Source organism: Bufo gargarizans, chromosome 2 (genome assembly GCF_014858855.1).
Source record: "Bufo gargarizans isolate SCDJY-AF-19 chromosome 2, ASM1485885v1, whole genome shotgun sequence".
NCBI lineage: Eukaryota > Metazoa > Chordata > Amphibia > Anura > Bufonidae > Bufo > Bufo gargarizans.
The window spans coordinates 320,767,217-320,793,480 of NC_058081.1; the positions used below are offsets into that span (position 1 = coordinate 320,767,217).

General features: G+C 43.4%; 1 protein-coding gene across 2 annotated transcripts in view; it reads left to right on the forward strand.

The window, feature by feature from the left end:
• The window catches only part of PLEKHG7 (pleckstrin homology and RhoGEF domain containing G7), an 82,481-nt gene that overhangs the window by 46,092 nt on the left and 10,125 nt on the right, over window positions 1-26,264 (forward strand). For both annotated transcript variants that reach the window (XM_044277216.1, XM_044277217.1), the window contains exons 9-12: window positions 8,357-8,452; window positions 9,713-9,814; window positions 12,578-12,691; window positions 13,712-13,886. In XM_044277216.1, the coding sequence (XP_044133151.1) occupies window positions 8,357-8,452; window positions 9,713-9,814; window positions 12,578-12,691; window positions 13,712-13,886 (487 nt within the window). The remainder of the gene's footprint in view (window positions 1-8,356; window positions 8,453-9,712; window positions 9,815-12,577; window positions 12,692-13,711; window positions 13,887-26,264) is intronic.

The window sequence follows — 26,264 nt, forward strand, 5'->3', positions numbered from 1 at the left end:
ACAGTCCCCTTAACTGTGACCTCCACCATTCCCGGCCCCCTTAACAGAGACCTCCACAGCGACTGCCCCTTTAACAGTGACTGCCACAGTACCTCGCTACCTTAACAGTGAGCTCACAGTACCCTGCTGTCCCTTTAATAGTGGCCTCCACAGTCCCCTCCTCCCTTAACAGTGACCTCCACAGTGTCCTCCCCTTTAACATTGACCTCCACAGCACTGCTGTCATGGTCTTACCTTCTTGCTGTCCTCCTTCGTTTGACATGTGCTGGCGGCCATCTTGGTTTCTGGGTTTCTTGTAGCCTCCCACCCTGCGGCTTCTCCTTCCCACTGGGAGGAGCTGGATGCCCAGCTCATATATATAGGAGGTCTGTGGCTTCAGTTCCCTGCTTGGTCCTCCTGTGTTCACATGCTTCTAAGACTGCTGCTGCTTCTGGTTCCTGATCCTGGCTTTGTCTGACTACCCTTCTGGTTCCTGATCCTGGCTTCGTCTGACTACCCTTCTGGTTCCTGATCCTGGCTTCGTCTGACTACCCTGCTGGTTCCTGATCCAGGCCTCGTCTGACTACCCTTCTGGTTCCCGACTTCTGGCTTCGCAAGACCCTGCTTCGGTTTAGCCATCCGCTTGGACTTTTGCCTTACGGCTTGACTTTCAATAAAGCCTTCTTATTTTCACTATCTCTTGTTGTACGTCTGGTTCATGGTTCCTTGACATTAGGACCAAGCCATGAATTCTGACGGTACAGGGCCATCCTCGCTACCTACGCTGGTTGCCAGACTTGATCAGCAGGATCACCTGTTGGGTCGGTTCGCTGTGGCGTTGCAAACCCTGCTTGAACGCACGGCTCATTTAGCTTCCGTTGCCGATGGGTCGGTTGTCGCTCCTGGGCCCGCTCCTACTGCCGCTCCGGTTGTTGCGCCAGAGTCTACCCCGACACCTGTTGCTGCGCCTGCGGTGTTTCGGGGTATGACCGGTTCTGCCCCCCTTCCACAGCGCTTTGGGGGAGAGCCAACTCAGTGCCGAGGTTTCCTTAACCAGGTGGGCATTTATTTCGAGTTGCTGCCACATGCCTTTCCTACTGAGAGATCAAAGGTGGGCTTCTTGATCTCGCTGCTCTCGGACAAGGCCTTGGCCTGGGCCAGCCCTTTATGGGAGAACAACAATCCGGTGGTTGCCGAGTTTTCCGGTTTTGTTGCTTCTCTTCGGAAGGTATTCGATGTGCCGGCTCATGCTGCCTCTGCTGCGAAGCTCCTTATGTCCATCAGACAGGGTTCACGATCCGTAGCTGAATACGCCATTGAGTTTCGTACCCTGGCAGCAGAGGTGGCTGGAATAATGAGGCTCTGGTCGCTGCTTTCTCTCATGGTCTCTCGGATGCCTTGAAGGATGAGGTTGCAGCTAAGGACCTACCAGTGGAGCTCGAGTCCCTTATTTCTTTCCTGATTTTGATTGACACGAGACTCAGGGAGAGACCTTCCTTTAAAGGGAACCTGTCACCTGGAAAAGACAATTTGCACTAATCACAGTACCTTAAACTATCTCTCATAGTGTGCCCAAAGATGTATTCATATCTTCTTTCTGCGTTGTGCTGTCTCATAAAATCGACTTATAAAACTGTGTTTGCCACCTTTTTGAAGTCGTGCTGAAGTCACGGGGGCAGCGGCCTCCTTGACTTAACCGTCAGATAAGCCCGCCCCTATGCCGCTCCTCCGCATATTGATAGACATTTTTCCCTGTAGCCGTGACCGCGCTCTTCTCGCGCATGCGTCGTGCGTGTCCTGCCACAGCATGATCCCGGCTACGGCTCCCTCCCTCCCTGGCATCTTCTTGTTCACTGCGCCTGCGCCGTTCCTATACAGCACGCTCGCGCCCATCGCTTCTCCCCTGCGGCGTGAGCGCGATCACTGTCTGCTTGCACTGCAGCGCAGGCGCAGTGAACATGCAGATGCCAGGGAGGGAGGGAGCCGTAGCCAGGATCGCGCTGCAGCAGGACGCGCACGGCGCATGCGCGAGAAGAGCGCGGTCATGGCTACAGGGAAAAATGTCCATCAATATGCGGAGGAGCGGCATAGGGGCGGGCTTATCCGACGGTTGAGTCAAGGAGGCCGCTGCCCCCGTGACTTCAGCACGACTTCAAAAAGGTGGCAAACACAGTTTTATAAGTCGATTTTATGAGACCGCATAATGCAGAAAGAAGATATGAATACATCTTTGGGCACACTATGAGAGATACTTTAAGGTACTGTGATTAGTGTAAATTGTCTTTTCCAGGTGACAGGTTCCCTTTAAGGAGAGACGTTTGCTGTCCCACCCGTGCCTCCCTCTCCTCCCACGCCTCCTGGGGATGACTTGTCTGGGGGTGAACCCATGCAGCTGGGGTTTGCTCGCCTGTCCGAGGGGGAGAGGGTACTCCGGAGACGCGAGGGCCGATGCATGTACTGTGGTCTCGGTGGGCATTTTCGGTTGGCATGCCCGAACCGTCCGGGAAACGCTCGCACCTGAGATCCTGTCGGGGGCAGATCTTGGGTGGAGTCTCCTCGTCCCCGGTTTCCCGTGTTGACAAACCACTGATTACTGTTGTCCTCTCCTGGGTCGGGGGCTCGGTGACGACCCAGGCGTTGGTGGACTCTGGTGCTGGTGGTTTGTTCATTGATAGTGTGTTCGCTGCCGCCAATTCCATTCCTCTGCAGCCTCGAGGTTCCCCACTGGCTCTTGAGGCGATAGACGGCAGACCCCTTCTGCCGCCACACGTGACTCAGGAGACCCTTCCAGTGGGGATGGCCATTGGTGCCGTTCACAGAGAGTCGGTCTGTCTCCAGGTTATTTCGTCTCCACACTACTCGGTGGTCTTGGGGTACCCCTGGCTCCAGAAGCATAATCCGACTTTCGATTGGAGATCGGCCGAGATCCTCTCGTGGTCACCGCAGTGTGGGGCTAGTTGCATCCATGGGCCTGTCAAGTTGCTGTGTACTTCCTCGGACTCTCTGTTGCCTCCTGAATACGAGGAGTACCGGGATGTATTCGATAAGGTGCGTGCGGTTGCCCTACCTCCGCACCGCCCATACGATTGTGCCATAGAGTTACAATCTGGTGCCGTTCCTCCTCGTGGCAAAGTCTATCCACTGTCGGTAGCGGAGAATGAGGCCATGGAGGAGTACGTGAGGGAGGCGCTTTCACGCGGACACATTCGCAAATCCTCGTCCCCGGCAGGGGCTGGATTTTTCTTTGTGAAAAAGAAGGGCGGTGAGTTGAGGCCTTGCATCGACTACAGGGGTCTCAATCGCATCACGATCAAGAACGCTTACCCGATACCCTTGATTTCCGAGCTGTTCGATCGCCTCAAAGGGGCCACGGTCTTTACCAAACTCGACCTGAGGGCGGCATATAACCTGGTAAGGATCAAGGCGGGCGATGAGTGGAAGACCGCGTTTAACACCAGGACCGGTCATTATGAATCCTTGGTTATGCCCTTTGGGTTGTGCAATGCGCCCGCAGTCTTCCAGGAATTCATCAACGATGTTTTCCGTGACCTGTTGCAGCAGTGTGTGGTGGTCTATTTGGATGACATCTTGGTATATTCTGAATCCATGGAGGCCCACATTCTGGATGTCAGACGAGTGTTGCAACGCTTACGAGAGAACAAGCTGTTCGGTAAGCTTGAGAAATGCGAATTTCACCGATCCCAGGTAACCTTCTTAGGTTACATCATTTCCGCTGAGGGGTTCTCCATGGATCCTGAGAAGGTTTCGGCTGTCTTACAGTGGCCCCAGCCCAGTGGGCTTCGTGCCCTGCAGCGCTTTTTGGGCTTCGCCAATTATTATCGGAAGTTCATCAGGGACTTTTCCATGCTAGCCAAGCCTCTCACGGATCTGACCAGGAAGGGCAGTAATCCCCAGGTCTGGCCGCTCGAGGCCATCCGAGCTTTTGAGGCTCTAAAGTCCGCCTTTGTGTCGGCTCCGATTCTGTCGCATCCCAACCCTGGGTTGCCTTTTGTCCTCGAGGTGGACGCGTCTGAGACGGGAGTAGGCGCCCTCCTGTCTCAGCGTAGAACACCAGAGGGTCCTCTGCTTCCTTGTGGGTTTTACTCCCGGAAACTGTCTTCCGCGGAGTGCAACTATCAGATTGGTGACAGGGAGTTATTGGCCATCGTGCAGGCCCTTAAAGAATGGAGGCACTTGCTCGAGGGCTCGGTGGTTCCGGTTCTCATCCTGACGGACCACAAGAATCTGACCTACCTCTCTGAGGCCAAGAGATTGACACCACGTCAGGCCAGATGGGCTCTGTTCTTGTCACGTTTTAATTACGTGGTCTCCTACCTACCCGGTTCCAAGAACATCAGAGCGGATGCCTTATCACGGCAGTACTCCGAGCTGTCCGGGGAGGAGTCGATTCCGACTTCGGTCATACCTCCGAATCAGATCCTGGCTGCTATTCGCACCAGCCTGACCTCTCCCCTGGGTGAGCAGATTTTGGCGGCTCAATCTGGTGCTCCCTCTGGGAGACCCAACGGCAGATGTTTTGTGCCTGAGGAGTTGCGCACTCGGTTGTTGCGAACCTACCATAACTCCAAGGCCGCGGGGCATCCTGGAAAGAATCAGCTGTCCTGGGCTGTTTCACGTCTGTTCTGGTGGCCTTCTCTACGTTCCGACATCGCCGCATATGTAGCGGCATGCTCCGTTTGTGCCCAGAGTAAGTCCCCTCGGCACCTTCCTTTGGGCCTTTTGCAACCCATAGCCACCGGGGAGCGTCCATGGTCACACCTGGGGATGGATTTCATTGTGGACCTCCCTGCATCCCGAGGCCATACGGTCATTCTCATGATTGTGGATCGGTTTTCCAAAATGTGCCACTGTGTTCCTCTCAAGAAGTTACCCTCTGCACAAGAGTTGGCCTCGATTTTTGCCAGGGAGGTCTTCCGGTTGCACGGTTTGCCCAAGGAGATTGTGTCGGATCGGGGGAGTCAGTTTGTGTCCAGGTTCTGGCGCGCCTTTTGCTCCCAGTTGGGGATTCATCTCTCTTTCTCCTCGGCCTACCACCCTCAGTCCAATGGGGCCGCAGAACGATCCAATCAGGCCTTGGAGCAATTCCTTTGTTGCTATGTCTCCGATCACCAAGACAATTGGGTTGACCTCCTGCCTTGGGCTGAGTTTGCCAGGAACACGGCGGTGAACTCTTCCTCTGGGACGTCTCCCTTCATGGCCAATTATGGGTTCCAACCTGCCGTGTTACCGGAGGTATTCTCTCCCCAGGATATTCCGGCTGTGGAGGATCACCTTTCCGTCCTACGTGCTTCTTGGGTACAGATCCAGAGGTCCCTTGAGGTCTCTGCGCAGCGCCAGAGACTCCAGGCTGATCGCAGACGAGCGGCCGCTCCTTCCTACCAGGTCGGAGACCGCGTATGGTTGTCCACCCGCAACCTCAACCTTCGAGTGCCCACTCCCAAGCTGGCGCCTCGCTTTGTTGGTCCCTTCCGAGTGCTTCGCAGGGTAAACCCGGTAGCCTATGCCCTCGCGCTTCCTCCTGGCATGCGGATCTCCAACGTGTTTCATGTCTCCCTGTTGAAGCCACTGGTGTGTAATCGTTTCACTTCCTCGGTTCCTCGGCCTCGTCCGGTCCAAGTGGGCAATCGTGAGGAGTATGAGGTGAGCAATATCCTGGACTCACGCCTGGTCCGCGGTCGGGTGCAGTTTTTGGTCCATTGGCGTGGTTATGGTCCAGAGGAGCGTTCCTGGGTTCCCTCCGCAGATGTCCATGCTCCTGCCTTGCTCCGAGCCTTCCACGCACGCTTCCCTCAGAAACCGTTCTTTACTCCGCGGAGGAGGGGCCCTTGAGGGGGAGGTACTGTCATGGTCTTACCTTCTTGCTGTCCTCCTTCGTTTGACATGTGCTGGCGGCCATCTTGGTTTCTGGGTTTCTTGTAGCCTCCCACCCTGCGGCTTCTCCTTCCCACTGGGAGGAGCTGGATGCCCAGCTCATATATATAGGAGGTCTGTGGCTTCAGTTCCCTGCTTGGTCCTCCTGTGTTCACATGCTTCTAAGACTGCTGCTGCTTCTGGTTCCTGATCCTGGCTTTGTCTGACTACCCTTCTGGTTCCTGATCCTGTCTTCGTCTGACTACCCTTCTGGTTCCTGATCCTGGCTTCGTCTGACTACCCTGCTGGTTCCTGATCCAGGCCTCGTCTGACTACCCTTCTGGTTCCCGACTTCTGGCTTCGCAAGACCCTGCTTCGGTTTAGCCATCCGCTTGGACTTTTGCCTTACGGCTTGACTTTCAATAAAGCCTTCTTATTTTCACTATCTCTTGTTGTACGTCTGGTTCATGGTTCCTTGACAACTGCCCCCTTAACAGTAACATCCATAGCGACCTCCCCGTTTAACAGTGACCTCCACATCGGCCGCCCCTTTTGTTAGTGACCTCCACAGTACCCCGTCATCTTAACAGTGATTTACACAATAACTCGCCTCCTTAACAGTGACCTCCACAGAGCTCCGTTCCCTTAAAATTTGACCTCCACAACACCCCACCCCCTTAACAGTGAATTCTACAGCACCCCGCCCCTTAACAATGACGTCCATAGCAGACTGTCCACTTAATTGTGACCTCCACAGCAGCCTGCCCCTCGGGTGGCCAGAGGTCCAGTTTTAGGCAGGACAGTTCTGCTTTTAGACTCCCTGTCCTCCGTCCGGCGCAGGGCCTGGACGGACACAGGGATGTCCTTTTGAACAGCTAATTCTCAGAGAGCAGCACTGTGCTGTCTGAGCATGAGCTGCAGGGAGAAAGTCACCCTCCCTCCCACTCCTGCAGCTGACAGAAGTAGATTTTTACCTTCATTTTTTCAATCCCCGTCGGCTGCGGAGTGGGAGAGGCGTGGCCTAACCAACTTAGGGGCGTGTCTCAGTGGGACCTAGGGTCAGGGTTTTTAATCCCGTCTTTTGAGGGTGGTCTAAATGGCTACCTTACATGCCCCCTGAACTGTGACCTCCACAGCACACCGCACCTTTAACAGTGTCATCCACAGCACCCTACCCCTATTGCTGGAACAAAGGCACATCTTGAAATAAGGTATTAAGTGCTATTAGGCTATGGCTTTACTTCAATAGCGATTATCCTGGTGACAGATTTACTTTAAAGCTGACCTACAGCAGTGAAGAAAAATGGCTGGGTTGTTATGGAAACCTGGTGTAAAACGGTGTGTATGTGGAGACTAAGGACCTGCAAGCTTCTATTGGCTGATAAGGGTCATGTGACCAGGCTTCTATTGGCTAATGCGTTTTTTGGGAATATCTGAGGAACGGTACATGCTAGAGAGCTGAGACCCAGTCTAAAACCTTCCCGGACACCTGATGTACCTGTGTGCCAAATTTTGTGATTGTAAATGCGACGGTGCGGATTCCTTTAGCGGACATACACACATACATACACTCAGCTTTATATATTAGATTAGGGGGAAATTATCCAGTTTTAGTGGAGGATACATTACAATTATTTTCAACACTTTTATCAAATTGTTGCACAGTCTTAATAAATATGTTGCATCTTTGAATACGTCTAGAAATGTTTCTCCAATTTTTACTTGGCCCACCTGCTGGAGCGAGCTTGTAAAGTCGCAGTTTATTAGGTTGGTGTCACACACAACTTTTTGTGGCATGTCATTTTGTGGCAGTTTTGAACCAAATGCAGAAGTGGATCCAGCAGGAAGGAGAACTCTAATTCTGCCCTTTATATTACACATTCCCTTACATCCCATTTCTGGCTTTGGCTCAAAAAACTGCATCAAAAACTGCCACAAAGAGTGTAACACCAGCCTTAATGTGTCAAGCAGCAAGCCACACCCACTTTTCACTCCACATTTACAAACTGGACGTGCATGGAGCAAATGGTTAATAAATGTGACCCGCAGCAGATAAGACATATTCTCGGAGTGAAAATTTGCAAATACATTAACAAATGTGGGCTTTTGAGTTTATCATCTGGAACCTTAATCCAAGAATAATAACTAATCCAAGAATAATAATCAAAATTATTGATGCTGTTGCTGTTTTCCTAAAATAACTAAAGCCGCATTAATAAACCCAAAAATGATTAGTTGTACATGACCAGTTCAACTATTGACTGTAAAGAGAAAGTTTTTGATATCTGTATGGGCCTGTATGAGCTTTAGAAAAGAGGATCTGAAACGGTGCCGCTATTGTTTAAATGTCAGGTATTGCCGTTTAATCCTATTCAAAGTCATCATGGGAGAGCAGCCGGTGTTTCTTCTGTGACATCCTAATAATTATAGGTTTCAAATCAAATTGTTTGAACTTTATTTCATTTATATTTATTACATTTTATGTTTACCTTTTCTAATATTATAGATATTTGTTAATGCACTAAAGCACTTACAGAACAATGATCATCTGTTGGATGTGGATCCAGCTAGGCTCTTTGCCAATTTGGAGGAACTGAATCAGGTAATTTGTTTTCTTACATTGAAAATATTCCTCTGTTTGGTGCCATGACAGATGCATGCTTGAAGTTCCAGTTTAGCCATAGCTGGAGGCCATAGGTTGTAGAACACCATACTATATCATGCAGGGTGTCAATGTCAATGGGGCTCTGCCAGTAGCTGAGACCATAGCCAGCTGTACGGACTGGATGCTTTAACCTGCTCTATCTCAGGCATAGCAGCTTGTTTTAAAGCAGAAAATCTTAGTGGTAAAACAAGACCAGGATTGTGGTGCTGGCCACCATAGAACCAGTACCTTTAGAAACTGGAATGGGAGTTAGACTTGCAAGTAATACCGGTAAGATCTCATTCCCCACCTGGTGGGTTCTATTTCTGGCTATATGGCAGCTAGCACTGATATTCTTAGATTGTCAGCTTTAAAAGGCTCATATCTCTAGCTCCTATGCAGCCTGAGATGGATCAGGTTAAAGCAGCCCCCCTTCAGCCATCTATGTTCTCAGCCAATCTGAAGGCGGGGGATAGTCACCATGCTGACAGGCTGCAGGGTGAGGAGAATTAAATAGATCCCTGTAAACATCGCCTTCTATAACTTCTGGAAAAGCAGTAAAAAGAATAGTGTCTGTGAAGGTTCTCATTTATCCAGGTCATGGTATATATCTGTAAAGAATAATTCAAGGCAACTGGACGTACTATAGATTTCTTGAAATCTACAGTACGTCCAGTTGCCTTGAATTATTCTTTACAGATATAAAAAGAATAGTGGTTGCTCATTTAATCACCGCTTCTGCCCCTAATTAGGGTGTTCATTGATGCCACATAGCAGATGTTTACCAGCGTCCGGATCACAGCGTACAATAAGTCCTACCAAACACTGCCATCACACTCACACATACATCAATAATGTTTGCATTTTACACTCTCTTTATCTTGTCCTTTTTTTTTACATGAAATGACTATTGTACAGTAGTAAAATGTAATTGTACCGACCCAGAGAATAACATATTATTTATACCACGTTATAGCAGAGACCTTCAAAAGTTTGCTGTGGGCCTGAGCCATTTCTGCTTACAACCCTGGGATATATGCTACTTTGTCTAATAAATACCTATTTTACTGCCAACTCCTATAATCTTTGAACTTCTGGCTTTATTAAAAATGGATTTGTTGCAATCCCTCATAAAGAGCAAACACATCAGAACTAGAATTGAATCATATTTTAATAGTAATTGTTTAGCATGTTATTATTTTTTTGTTTTGTTTTAAGGAAAGCCTGAATTTTGCTCAAAGCCTGTTTAATACTATTAAAAGCAGAGAACTTGGATCAACAACTACCTTCTCATTACCACTAGCGGACTTACTAACAAAGGTTAGTTAAATAAATACTCTCAAGGTACAGTCACATGCCCATATGTGTTTTGTGGTATGCAAAACGTGGATCCGCTTAATATGGATGACGTCTGTGTGATGTCCGTGTTGTATCAATTTTTTTTGTGTGGACCCATTGACTTCAATGGGGCCATGAATCACATTTTTCAGCCAAGTATAGGACACAATCTGTCTTTTGTGGACAGAAAGCACATGGAAGGCATCTACATTCCTGTGTCTGTTCCACAAAAGATAGAACATGTCCTAATCTTGCCTGCAAATGCGGACCATAACGAATGCATCACGGACGTTGCACAGAGGTCATCCGTATTTTGCGGATCTGCATTTTGCGTACCGCAAAATACATACAGTTATGTGAATGTAGCCTTATTAATGCATACACAATGAGATTTCCGAATGAAAAGCAATGTTTTAAAATCTTTAAAATAGGATGGTGGGACTTAAGGAGAATTCACATCTTTGAACACCAGTCTGTTTTTTATTTATTTTAGACCCAAGATCCTATGCTGATTCATGTTTTATTGTATCTTTATATCACTTAGAGCTCTTTTCTGATATAGAGACAAAAATCCCTGATGTGTAAAATGAGCTAAATTGTAACATTCCACCACTAGGGGGAAACTTAGGACCTTACCATTTATAGTCAGTAAAAAGAACTGTATGCAAAAAGCTCTCAAGTTCCCTCTAGTGGTGGCTGCAATCAGTCAGCATGTTTTATTTTTAAATATGCCTAGGGAGGAAGCTCTGTATCAGAACAGAGCTTCAGCATGGAATGTTAGACATTAGGGAATTAGAGTTAATAAGTTGATAGGGATCCTCTTTTCCAGACCCTTATCTCATGTCCAGAGTGGAGGGTAGTTTCATAAAACATCTCCGGCACAGGAGAGCCTGCCCTGTCTTTTATTACATGGACAAGTAATTGATTTGAACAGGAGCTGCATAGTACTTTATATTGAACACTTAGGCGTCTTTCACACGGGCGTCATGTTTTTTGCCCGGATAAGAGGCGGGTGCGTTGCGGGAAAATGTGCGATTTTTCCGCGCGAGTGCAAAACATTGTAATGCGTTTTGCACGCACGTGAGAAAAATCGGCATGTTTGGTACCCAAACCCGAACTTCTTCACAGAAGTTCGTGTTTGGGTTAGGTGTTCTGTAGATTGTATTATTTTCCCTTATAACATGGTTATAAGGGAAAATAATAGCATTCTTAATACAGAATGCTTAGTATATGAGGGATGAAGGGGTTAAAAAAATAAAATAAATCATTTAACTCTCCTTAATCCACTTGATCGCGCAGCCCGGCTTCTCTTCTGTCTTCTTCTTTGCTGTGCACAGGAATAGGACCTGTGGTGACGTCACTCCGGTCATCACATGTTCCATCACATGATCTTTTACCATGGTGATGGATCATGTGATGGATCATGTAATGTGACGTCACCACAGGTCCTTAGGCGGCAGCTCAACATTACAGAAGAAGACAGAGATCCGCAACTACGCGGACTAGGTGAGTTAATTATTTATTTATTTTAACCCCTCCATCACTATTGTACTTTGCATTCTGTATTCAGAATGCTATTATTTTCCCCTATAACCATGTTATAAGGGAAAATAATACAGATCGGGTCCCCAGCCCGATCGTCACCTAGCAACCATGCGCGAAAATCGCACCGCATCCGCACTTGCTTGCGGATGCTTGCGATTTTCACGCGGCTCCATTCACTTCTATGGGGCCTGCGTTGCGTGAAAAACGCATTATAGAGCATGCTGCGATTTTCACGCAACGCACAAGTGATGCTTGAAAATCACCGCTCATGTGCACAGCCCCATAGAAATGAATGGGTCCGGATTCAGTGCGGGTGCAATGCGTTCAACTCACGCATTGCACCCACACGGAAAACTCGCCCGTGTGAAAGGGGCCTTACTGTCAGGTTTTCCCACAGACTATGGCTGACTGCTGTCACAGCAGGGTGACACTTGGTGGTCAATTTATTGGCAAGGGACCTTTCTAACAAGTAGGGAACCCCTTTAAGTCTTATTTATTTCGTTTTTTTATGCATAAATATACACAAATTGTGTCAACCTTCTTTGCTAAACTGGGGAGTGATGTGAGTGATAAGCAGCATATAGTCTGTTCGAATTGGCAGCATATTGTCATTAGTAGCTATCTAAATTACTCATTAGATTTCCATCATCTGTTATTTGCTGAAAATGAAAAAAAAAAATATGAAAATGACCTTACTACTTATCACTCAACAGTGATAGCAATAGTGCATTTGTAAAACATGTCATGTGTTTTCATTCAATTGAGGGATGGACTGGGAAAGTAGACCTGGAAAAAAACTAAAAGCGGTCGCATGTTGTAGGCAGGTTTAAATTGAAAGAAGGTGGGGCAACACAAGTAGGCAGGGAAAACAGAAGTAGGCGGGGCCAGCAGTTCCCTACTGCAGCACAAAATGCCACCCAGCAGAACCAAATATCACAGTGCAGCACAAAATACTGCCACCCCGCTGCAGTATTCAACTGTATCACCGACCTAAAGACAGGAGGGGAACTGCGGCCACCAGCCAGGAACAGAAATACCTGATGCTCCCAACATTAATGCTGAGAGCATCTGATAACTATGTATCTAGCGGCCATGAGGAGGGCTTAGGTAGCCCACTGGGAAATTTCCGTTTATGGTCTATGGCCAGTCCACCCCTGATTGAGCCATAGTATAACCACATTTCTTTTCTTGATTTTGCAGTATTTCAAGGATAATCTCTGCTTAAGTCATCAGATCTACTGCTTGAATTACACATCCGCCATCATCTACTTGGAGACTCTAAAGCAAAGAGAAGATTTTGCAGCATATTCAAAAGTAATGTATCTGTATTTTTGCATGTGAGTTTGTGTTGTGGTGGGACATGAACATTTAGAGCCTCTAAGTGATAATCTACATAGGAGGCTTTATATTCATTTAATAGCTTATTTTTTATTTTATGATTTGAAGTTAGGAGGGTTGTCCAAGATTTTACTGTTGATGGCCTATCTTCTGATCGGGTGGGGTCCAATCAGTCGCTGATCAGCTGTTTTGGGGCAAGTGCAGTGCTGGAATTTGGTGCAGGGACTACACAGCTCCATCCACTGTGTATTGGGCGGAGGCAGTTCCTGCAGCACTGGTCTCATTGAAGAGAATGGGAGGAGCGCTGCAGTAACCAGATCCAACGCTTTAGGTACACTGCACCAAGCTCCATTGTAAAGCTGATGAGGTGCACCAAGTAGCAGTGGTGTTATTGGATGCTACCAATGCAAAATCTGAAAAGGATACCCAGACTTATAGCATTGGTGCTATCACATGGGGCAGAGGAATATTTTTGAGGCCTCTCAGTCTCTAGAACCTGGGTGCAACCTCTGCACCTCCTGCCAATGGCAACATGTATCCAATTAAATAATATATCAATTGTACTGTGTATCTAATATCATGTTTCCCATCAGTCATAGCCCTCTCTTGTGCACTGTGTCCTGTCCTGACAACGCTTGTTGTCCCATCAGTATCTTCATTAACCCTGTGAGGACTGACCAAGGGATGTATTTGTCCCATGTTTTTAATTGCCTGTATCATCTGATTAAGAACTTAAAATACTTATATTTTTTGGGGGCTTGAGTCAAAATATTCTTTTTTTTTATCAACAAATGGATCTAGCTTTATTTATTGTTCAAATACATTCTTAAAGGGAGAAAAAAATATAATTATTTTTATATTGATCACGGTAATCTTATGGTCCTCAAATGCTTTGAGCAGAAACCTGGACTTGGTACAATTATTCCTAATGCCTCCACATATAGCTGTTTTTCACTCCTCCATTAGTTCTTGATGCAATGCTTTGTGTTCTTGCAGTGGTGTGAACAGCAGGAGCAGTGCAGGCGGCTGCACCTCACTGATTTACTGGTAGCACCATTACATCGACTCACCCGATATCCACTGCTCCTTAAGAACATATGGAAAAAAAGTAACGATGCTGCTGAGAAAGTTTCCATCTATTCGATGAAGGAGAAAGTCGAAAGTTCCATAAGTAAGTCAAGTATCTTTAATTTCCAGTAAATCATTTTTCTGTTATGTTACTGTGATATACTGTACATACATAGCCAAGCCCCAGAGGTAAAGCTATTAGAAAAGAATACCGCCACACTGTTTGCGTTCCGCCTGTATTTTCAGAATAATAACTATAATGCTTAACATGTTTGATCCCATGCATCAAACTTTGCATTAAAAGGTATATTCCAGTTTCAGAATATTGATGGCCTAATCTTGGGTTGGGTGATCATATTCGATTGGTAGGCATCCAACTTTTGGCATCTCCTACTGCAAAATATCCAATATTTACCTGCATGTTGTCTACATAGCAGCAGTAGTGCAGGGTAACTAAAGTATACCAGTCACGTGAATGGGACAAAGCTGTAATTACTCTCACTGCTGCTTCTATGTAAATAACATGCCAGTGTCGGACTGGGGACCCACTGCTCATGTGCTCATATGCCTGCAAATATTACCCGTTCACATAGTGCCAGATAGCAGCAAGATGTTACATGGTAATTGATTATAGGGGTTCCTGCAGTGACTTCAAGAAGGCGGGTGCCTCTGAAACCAGGATACAGACTGGTCTCCCCCGGTGTCTAGAAGTCAGCTCAGCCACCCAATCCATCTATAATAATAAACTGTTAAATAGTATATCCAGTTTTTTTATATGGATGTTTAGGCTGGTTGAGATGTTGTACTCTGCCTATCTATACCTAATGCAGTCACTCTACTTTGCCATGTGCCAGGTGTGCAGAGGGTAGGGGACTAGTTGCCCACCTTGCTCAGGGCACACCAGGGGATTCACCTGTACCCTGAGGGCATATTTGCATGTATCTCTGTAGTGGGGCCCCAAGTGTGATACTGGAGATGACTACAACTCCTAGCTTCTCCCTTCTGTTATTGTGGGAGAGGATAATTCAAAGAGGGAGTATAAGAGTAGAGGACTACAACTTCCAAGGTATCTGAGGCTGACCACTTCTCCCCTGACGAGCTCCGGCCCCGCCTGCACTGATCACATGATGGGGATATCATCACAGGTCCTTCCCACTTCTCCGCTCCACTGCTGACAAGACAGTGATATCATCATAGGTCCTTCCCACTTGTCCCCTCCACTGCTGAGCTCCGGCCCCGCCTGCACTGATCACATGATGGGGATATCATCACAGGTCCTTCCCACTTCTCCGCTCCACTGCTGACAAGACAGTGATATCATCATAGGTCCTTCCCACTTGTCCCCTCCACTGCTGAGCTCCGGCCCTTCCTGCACTGATCACATAAAGTTAACGTCATCACAGATCCTTCACCTCTTACACTGTAGCAGATTATGGTGCCCGTCCTGCTGTGCGCCCCACACCCACCCTCTTCTCCCTTGAGAATCCCAGGCATTTTTGGCAATTTATAAATTCCGGCTGAGCAATATTTTTAGGTTCCAGAATTAATACATGTCTGGAAAACAGAGGGCAAATGGTCACCCGAAAGTTAAAGATTGTTTTGGAGGAGGCTACAGCACTTGTAGGGCACTGTGGCTGTCAATTATGGCACAACTATGGATATGGTGGAAATTGGAGGGCTTTGGCTGAGATTTTTAGGACATTTCTCTGTTATGGGGGAACTGTGACTGGCATTTGTAGTGAGAGCTGGCTGGCACTTGTGGAGGAATAACAAAACTATAGCAAGCAGTTATAGAGGCAGTGGATGAAATGTTTTGGGGCATTGACTGGCACGAATATGGCAGTTTTGAGGACAATCCCAGACACTTGACTAAATTTGTGAGGGCTCAGTCTGACACTTATGGTAAAGGGGCACAATGAGGGCACTGGGACGGCGATTAGTGGTGTTATTGCTGTACTGTTATCTTAGGCCTCATTTACCAAGGACTGTCTTTGTTGCCCCTAGCAACCAATAAGAGCACTGCTTTAATTTCTTTACCTGCTCTGGAAAAATGAAAGCTGCTTTCTGATTGGTTGAAGACAGTCTTACTGGTAGATAGCTTTGATGAATGATGAATGTTATTATTTATTGTATGTAATCCCCTAATATTACATATATAATACGCATTCGCCATTTACAGGTCCTTCTTAAAAAATTAGCATATTGTGATAAAGTTCATAATTTTCTGTAATGTACTGATAAACATTAGACTTTCATATATTTTAGATTCATTACACACCAACTGAAGTAGTTCAAGCCTTTTATTGTTTTAATATTGATGATTTTGGCATACAGCTCATGAAAACCCAAATTTCCTATCTAAAAAAATTAGCATATTTCATCCGACCAATAAAAGAAAAGTGTTTTTAATACAAAAAAAGTCAACCTTCAAATAATTATGTTCAGTTATGCACTCAATACTTGGTCGGGAATCCTTTTGCAGAAATGACTGCTTCAATGCGGCGTGGCATGGAGGCAATCAGCCTGTGGCACTGCTGAGGTGTTATGGAGGCCCAGGATGCTTCGATAGCGGCCTTAAGCTCATCCAGAGTGTTGGGTCTTGCGTCTCTCAACTTTCTCTTCCCAATATCCCACAGATTCTCTATGGGGTTCAGGTCAGGAGAGTTGGCAGGCCAATTGAGCACAGTAATACCATGGTCAGTAAACCATTTACCAGTGGTTTTGGCACTGTGAGCAGGTGCCAGGTCGTGCTGAAAAATGAAATCTTCATCTCCATAAAGCTTTTCAGCAGATGGAAGCATGAAGTGCTCCAAAATCTCCTGATAGCTAGCTGCATTGACCCTGCCCTTGATAAAACACAGTGGACCAACACCAGCAGCTGACATGGCACCCCAGACCATCACTGACTGTGGGTACTTGACACTGGACTTCAGGCATTTTGGCATTTCCCTCTCCCCAGTCTTCCTCCAGACTCTGGCACCTTGATTTCCAAAATCACATGCAACAGTCCAGTGCTGCTTCTCTGTAGCCCAGGTCAGGCGCTTCTGCCGCTGTTTCTGGTTCAAAAGTGGTTTGACCTGGGGAATGCGGAACCTGTAGCCCATTTCCTGCACACGCCTGTACACGGTGGCTCTGGATGTTTCTACTCCAGACTCAGTCCACTGCTTCCGCAGGTCCCCCAAGGTCTGGAATCGGTCCTTCTCCACAATCTTCCTCAGGGTCCGGTCACCTCTTCTCGTTGTGCAGCGTTTTCTGCCACACTTTTTCCTTCCCACAGACTTCCCACTGAGGTGCCTTGATACAGCACTCTGGGAACAGCCTATTCATTCAGAAATTTCTTTCTGTGTCTTACCCTCTTGCTTGAGGGTGTCAATGATGGCCTTCTGGACAGCAGTCAGGTCGGCTGTCTTACCCATGATTGCGGTTTTGAGTAATGAACCAGGCTGGGAGTTTTTAAAAGCCTCAGGAATCTTTTGCAGGTGTTTAGAGTAAATTAGTTGATTCAGATGATTAGGTTAATAGCTCGTTTAGAGAACCTTTTCATGATATGCTAATTTTTTTAGATAGGAATTTTGGGTTTTCATGAGCTGTATGCCAAAATCATCAATATTAAAACAATAAAAGGCTTGAACTACTTCAGTTGGTGTGTAATGAATCTAAAATATATGAAAGTCTAATGTTTATCAGTACATTACAGAAAATAATGAACTTTATCACAATATGCTAATTTTTTTAGAAGGACCTGTATATATTTAGGCCAGGCATTGTTCCAATGTAGGTACAAAATGGGACATGCGGCTAAATTTGCAACTTTTCAACGCCATAAAACTGGTGTAGAAGATTGATCCATTCACCCCACAACATTCACCTGAACAGTCGTTGACCTTCGAAGTCACCAGCAACTGGTCTGATTTGGTGCAAGGGTGCTGGGACTCCTAACACTGCTCTGAGTCCTAACAATGCTCTACTAACTTGGTTATTTCATAATGAATTTCATTTTAGTTGAGCTCTGGTTTGGCTATTTTCCCATAGTGGTGAATGAAGAGGTGGACGCGCTTGTGCTGCTTGTTCTGCATTCGTAGAAGTCTGAAAACAGGCGAGAGTGCTCGCTATTTTTGGAACTCCCATAGCAATAAATGGAGAGGATGCCACGCGTGCGCAATGTGCTCTTTTTTTTACTTCGGACCTCTTTTCTGAACATATGAGCAGGTCCCAAAGGTTGGACTCGCACCTATCAGACATTTATGGCATCCTATCATTATTTACTATATACAGGTCCTTCTCAAATAATTAGCATATTGTGATAAAGTTCATTATTTTCTGTAATGTACTGATAAACATTAGACTTTCATATATTTTAGATTCATTACACACCAACTGAAGTAGTTCAAGCCTTTTATTGTTTTAATATTGATGATTTTGGCATACAGCTCATGAAAACCCAAAATTCCTATCTAAAAAAATTAGCATATCATGAAAAGGTTCTCTAAACGAGCTATTAACCTAATCATCTGAATCAACTAATTTACTCTAAACACCTGCAAAAGATTCCTGAGGCTTTTAAAAACTCCCAGCCTGGTTCATTACTCAAAATCGCAATCATGGGTAAGACTGCCGACCTGACTGCTGTCCAGAAGGCCATCATTGACACCCTCAAGCAAGAGGGTAAGACACAGAAAGAAATTTCTGAACGAATAGGCTGTTCCCAGAGTGCTGTATCAAGGCACCTCAGTGGGAAGTCTGTGGGAAGGAAAAAGTGTGGCAGAAAACGCTGCACAACGAGAAGAGGTGACCGGACCCTGAGGAAGATTGTGGAGAAGGACCGATTCCAGACCTTGGGGGACCTGCGGAAGCAGTGGACTGAGTCTGGAGTAGAAACATCCAGAGCCACCGTGTACAGGCGTGTGCAGGAAATGGGCTACAGGTGCCGCATTCCCCAGGTCAAGCCACTTTTGAACCAGAAACAGCGGCAGAAGCGCCTGACCTGGGCTACAGAGAAGCAGCACTGGACTGTTGCATGTCATTCGGAAATCAAGGTGCCAGAGTCTGGAGGAAGACTGGGGAGAGGGAAATGCCAAAATGCCTGAAGTCCAGTGTCAAGTACCCACAGTCAGTGATGGTCTGGGGCGCCATGTCAGCTGCTGGTGTTGGTCCACTGTGTTTTATCAAGGGCAGGGTCAATGCAGCTGGCTATCAGGAGATTTTGGAGCACTTCATGCTTCCATCTGCTGAAAAGCTTTATGGAGATGAAGATTTCATTTTTCAGCACGACCTGGCACCTGCTCACAGTGCCAAAACCACTGGTAAATGGTTTACTGACCATGGTATTAGTGTGCTCAATTGGCCTGCCAACTCTCCTGACCTGAACCCCATAGAGAATCTGTGGGATATTGGGAAGAGAAAGTTGAGAGACGCAAGACCCAACACTCTGGATGAGCTTAAGGCCGCTATCGAAGCATCCTGGGCCTCCATAACACCTCAGCAGTGCCACAGGCTGATTGCCTCCATGCCACGCCGCATTGATGCAGTTATTTCTGCAAAAGGATTCCCGACCAAGTATTGAGTGCATAACTGAACAGAATGATTTGAAGGTTGACTTTTTTTGTAATAAAAACACTTTTCTTTTATTGGTCGGATGAAATATGCTAATTTTTTGAGATGGGAAATTTGGGTTTTCATGAGCTGTATGCCAAAATCATCAATATTAAAACAATAAAAGGCTTGAACTACTTCAGTTGGCGTGTAATGAATCTAAATATATGAAAGTCTAATGTTTATCAGTACATTACAGAAAATAATGAACTTTATCACAATATGCTAATTTTTTTAGAAGGACCTGTATGTTGCAGATGAGAATACCGCTTTAACCTCCTGCCTAAGAAAATCATGCATACACCTCTGCAACCAAAGGATGCAAAATAAAGACACAGAATGGATAAATGGCTAAGATGTTTATTTAAAGTATTAAAAATGGCAAACTACCGACTCACGGAGAGTCACCCTCCAGCACACAGGAGAGGAAAACCCCCTGTGGAGGAAACCTCTAGGGAACCATGGCTGGAGGGTTGCCCTTCCCTTGGGCTTAGAGGGTAATGCCAATATGTGGCTGCCACATAAATGTTAAGGGGGGGCGGGTGCAGCAGCCGGGCTGATCTGGTTGGCTAGGCGGATGTCCCTTTCCTCCCATTGGGCGATGGGCTTCCTGCTAGAAACTCCAAATTTCGTCAAGGTGCGGTGGGCGGGGGAAGTCAAACTCAAGGTCCTCAGGCCATGAAGTACGGCACCAAATATTGCCGCTCTTTACAAGGGTTCTTTCCTTTTGACACACGTGCTTGCGATGTCACAGTTGTCTATGACTAATGTTAGTGGCAGTGTTCTTAAGGGTCAATATACTTCAGTTTGGATAATCACTATATATTTATGGTCCCCTGACGATCGCAGGGTTACCTCCTTCGGGGGAGCACGTTTGTTCTTTTACTGACAGCCACTGGTCCAGGTGCCGACACCGAGTACCTGGACCATTAGCTCTTACTTAACCCCTCCCAGACTGCACCATGTAAATGAACAGACTGACAGCATGGTGTGGTCAGTTTTATATGTGACCCTCAATCCTATTCTGGGACTGCACTTGAGTATGGTGGAGCCCTGAAACAGACACTTGCATCTTGACTTTACAGTCACCATTGGGCACAAAGCTTGAAAGTTACATTGTTATTATAAGCTTGGTGGCTGCTATGGGCAACTGAACAGTCTATCAGGTAAACAGCTTGATGGTGTCAGTCTTTGGCTTCATTCACACATCCGCAATTCCGTTCCGCATTTTGCGGAACGGAATTGCGGACCCATTCATTTCTATTGTGCGGCCCCGAACCGGAAATGCGGACCCGCACTTCCGGGTCTGCATTTCCGTTCCCGAAAAAAATAGAACATGCCCTATTCTTGTCCGCAATTGCGGACAAGAATAGGCATATTCTATTAGTGCCGGCGATGTGCGGTCCGCAAAATGTGGAATGCACATTGCCGTGTCCGTGTTTTGCGGATTCACGGATCCGTGGATCTGCAAAACACACACGGATGTGTAAATGGACCCTTTCACTGAGACACACGGCCCTATAGTTGCATGTCTCTTCCTGAGGGCACTCAGTTGTAGTTTCTGACAACTCACACTAACAAACAAGACATGGCAGGGCACGTGGATCAGGGCTGTCTTGTCAGGGCCATGTTATGGCGGTAGTTAGACACTCTGTTCCCTCCTCCCAACTGTCAACTTCCCCTCAACTGCCTCTTGCTGTCTTCTCTCCTTGACTGAGCCTAGACATCTGACTGATCACCCTTTCCACATCAGACACAAGAAGACAGGTAACAGAGGACAGATGTCATACTTGACTGCTGGGCTCCATCTGCATCGGCTATTACACTGAAAGCATGGATGAAATAATTTAAAGGGGCAGCACAAGTTGCAGGATGGTGGCGACTTCAACTCCACTGCACAGTGGATGGACCATTTTGCTTTTGGCTCCCTCCACTGTTTTGAATCCAGGATGCTGAAAACAGAGAATCGTTGGGGTGCCCGGTCTCCACCAGGGTTGCCACCTGCCTGGTAAACCACTGTCCTAGCTGATATTACCGATAGTCTGCTGGGAAAAGTGGTAACCCTACATGTAGTTCATCCATTATATAATAGGTTAAGGTGACCACTTTCATAACCCAGTGGGACAGTGGGTGACAATACAACTATGCCAATTTCTTAACCTTACCCCTTTGCCCAGGCTGTTATTATAGGATATTAGAATAATGGAGGGGGTATAAGAGGAAAGAACTACAGCATGCAGAAGCTGATATAATGTAATATCAGAGGATATTACAGGGAGGGTACAAAAGGAGAGGACTACAACTCCCAACATGTCCAGGCTGTTATATAATATCAGAGGATATTACAAGAATGAGATTGACGAGTAGAGAACTACAAATCCCATCATTTCCAGGTCTTTATTATAGGATATCAGAGGGCATTTCAGCTAGGGCTATGAGGAGAGGATTATAACTCCCAGCATGTCCAGGCAGGTATTATGGGATATCAGAGGATTTATTTTAAGGAGGGGATATGAGAGAACTAGACATGCAGGTAATCATTAAAGAGACTGCAGGCACCATGGGCCATTAATATAGCTGAATATAATGAAATAAAAACAAAAAAGTTACATCCCTGTGAGTATCTATCTATCTATCTATCTATCTCATATCTATCTATCTATCTATCTATCTATCTCATATCTATCTATCTATCTATCTATCTGTCTCATATCTATCTATCTATCTATCTATCTATCTCATATCTATCTATCTATCTATCTATATATCTATCTCATATCTATCTATCTATCTATCTATATATCTCATATCTATCTATCTATCTATCTATCTATCTATCTATCTATATATCTATCTCATATCTATCTATCTATCTATCTATCTATATATCTCATATCTATCTATCTATCTATCTATCTATCTATCTATATATCTCATATCTATCTATCTATCTATCTATCTATATATCTCATATCTATCTATCTATCTATCTCATATCTATCTATCTATCTATCTATATATATATCTCATATCTATCTATCTATCTATCTATCTATCTATCTATATATCTCATATCTATATATCTCATATCTATCTATCTATCTATCTATATATCTCATATCTATATATCTCATATCTATATATCTCATATCTATATATCTCATATCTATCTATCTATCTATCTATCTATCTCATATCTATCTATATATCTCATATCTATCTATCTATCTATCTATCTATCTATCATCTATATAAATCAAATCAAATCAAATCAAATCAAATCAAATCAGCTTTATTGGCAGGACTAAATACATTTATCTCATATATATATCTCATTTATCTCTTTATATATCTCATATCTATCTATCTATCTATCTATCTATCTATCTATCATCTATATATCTCATATCTATCTATCTATCTATCATCTATATATCTCATATCTATCTATCTATCTATCTATCTATCTATATATCTATCATCTATATATCTCATATCTATCTATCTATATATCTCATATCTATATATCTCATATCTATATATCTCATATCTATCTATCATCTATATATCTCATATCTATCTATCTATCTATCTATCTATCTATCATCTATATATCTCATATCTATCTATCTATCTATCTATATATCTATCATCTATATATCTCATATCTATCTATCTATCTATCTATCAATCATCTATATATCTCATATCTATCTATCTCATATCTATCTATCAATCATCTATCTATCTCATATCTATCTATCTATCTATCTATCTATCTATATATCATATCTATCTATCTATCATCTATATATCTCATATCTATCTATCTATTTATCTATCTATCATCTATATATCTCATATCTATCTATCAATCATCTATATATCTCATATCTATCTATCTAGCTATCATCTATATATCTCATATCTATCTATCTATCAATCATCTATATATCTCATATCTATCTATCTATCTATCTATCTATCTATCATCTGTATATCTCATATCTATCTATCTATCTATCTATCATCTGTATATCTCATATCTATCTATCTATCTATCTATCTATCTATCTATCATCTGTATATCTCCTATCTATCTATCTATCTATCTATCTAATATCTATCTATCTATCTATTATCTATATATCTCATATCTATCTATATATCTATCTATCTATCTATATATCTCATATCTATCTATCTATCTATCTATATATCTCATATCTATCTATCTATCTATCTATCTCATATATATCTATCTATCTATCTCATATCTATCTATCTATCTATCATCTATATATCTCATATCTATCTATCTATCTATCTATCTCATATCTATCTATCTATCATAATCTATCTCATCTATCTATCTATCTATCTCATTCTATCTACTATCTATCTATCTATATATCTCATATCTATCTATCTATCTATCATCTGTATATCTCATCTCTATCTATCTATCTATCTATCTATCTATCATCTGTATATCCTCATCTATCTATCTATCTATCTATCATCTATATATCTCATATCTATCTATCTATCTTATCTATATCTCATATCTATCTATCTATCTATCTACTCTATCTCATATCTATCTATCTATCTATCTATCTATATATCTCATATCTATCTATCTATCTATCTCTATCTATCTATCTATCAGCTATCTATCTATCTATCTATCTATCATCTATAGATCTCCTATCTATCTATCTATCTATCTATCTATCTCATATCATCTATTCTATCTATCTATTCTATCTCTCTATCTAATATCTATCTCATATCTATCTATCTATCTATCTATATATCTCATATTTATCTATCTATATATATATCTCATATCTATCTATCTATCTATCTATATATCTCATATCTATCTATCTATCTATCTATCTATATATCTCATATCTATCTATCTATCTCATATCTATCTATCTATCTATCTATCTATCTATATATATATCTCATATCTATATATCTCATATCTATCTATCTATCTATCTATATATCTCATATCTATATATCTCATATCTATATATCTCATATCTAAATATCTCATATCTATCTATCTATCTATCTATATATCTCATATCTATCTATCTATCTATCTATCTCATATCTATCTATCTATCTATATATCTATCATCTATATATCTCATATCTATCTATCTATCTATCATCTATATATCTCATATCTATCTATCTATCTATATATCTATCATCTATATATCTCATATCTATCTATCTATCTATCTATATATCTCATATCTATATATCTCATATCTATATATCTCATATCTATCTATCTATCTATCTATCTATATATCTCATATCTATCTATCTATCTATCTATCTATCTATCATCTATATATCTCATATCTATCTATCTATCTATCATCTATATATCTCATATCTATCTATCTATCTATCTATCTATCTATATCTATCATCTATATATCTCATATCTATCTATCTATCTATCTATCTATCTATCTATCAATCATCTATATATCTCATATCTATCTATCTATCTCATATCTATCTATCAATCATCTATCTATCTCATATCTATCTATCTATCTATATATATATCATATCTATCTATCTATCTATCTATCATCTATATATCTCATATCTATCTATCTATTTATCTATCTATCATCTATATATCTCATATCTATCTATCTAGCTATCATCTATATATCTCATATCTATCTATCTATCTATCTATCTACCGTATCTATCTAGCTATCATCTATATATCTCATATCCATCTATCTATCTATCTATCTATCTATCTATCTATCAATCATCTATATATCTCATATCTATCTATCTATCATCTGTATATCTCATATCTATCTATCTATCTATCTATCTATCTATCATCTGTATATCTCCTATCTATCTATCTATCTATCTATCTATCATCTATATATCTCATATCTATCTATCTATCTATTATCTATATATCTCATATCTATCTATCTATCTATATATCTCATATCTATCTATCTATCTATCTATATATCTCATATCTATATCTATCTATCTATCTATCTATCTCATATCTACAGCCATGTGAAAAAATTAGGACACCCTTTGAAAGCATGTGGTTTTTTGTAACATTTTTAATAAAAGGTTATTTCATCTCCGTTTCAACAATACAGAGAGATTAAAGTAATCCAACTAAACAAAGAAAACTGAAGAAAAGTCTTTTCAAGATCTTCTGTAAATGTCATTCTACAAAAATGCCTATTCTAACTGAGGAAAAAGATAGGACACCCTCACATGTATTCCCTCTTAAATTGGCTCAGATCTCACACAGGTATATCACACCAGGTGCACATAATTAGTAGATCGTTACTCTGCATGTTGAATGAGGCTTGCCCTATTTAAACCTCAGACATTTAGTTTGGTGTGCTCCTGACTGTTGAAGTGAGAGTGAGCACCATGGTGAGAGCAAAAGAGCTGTCAGAGGACTTCAGAAAAAAGATTGTAGCAGCCTATGAGTCTGGGAAGGGATTTAAAAAGATCTCAAAAGATTTTGAAATCAGCCATTCCACTGTCCGGAAGATAGTCTACAAGTGGAGGGCTTTCAAAACAACTGCCAACATGCCCAGGACTGGTCGCCCCAGCAAGTTCACCCCAAGAGCAGACCGCAAGATGCTAAAAGAGGTCTCCAAAAACCCTAAAGTGTCATCTCGAGAACTACAGCAGGCTCTGGCTACTGTTGATGTAGAAGTACATGCCTCTACAATCAGAAAGAGACTGTACAAGTTTAACTTGCATGGGAGGTGTGCAAGGAGGAAACCTTTGCTTTCCAAGAGAAACATCGAGGCCAGACTGACATTTGCCAGAGATAAAGTTGACAAAG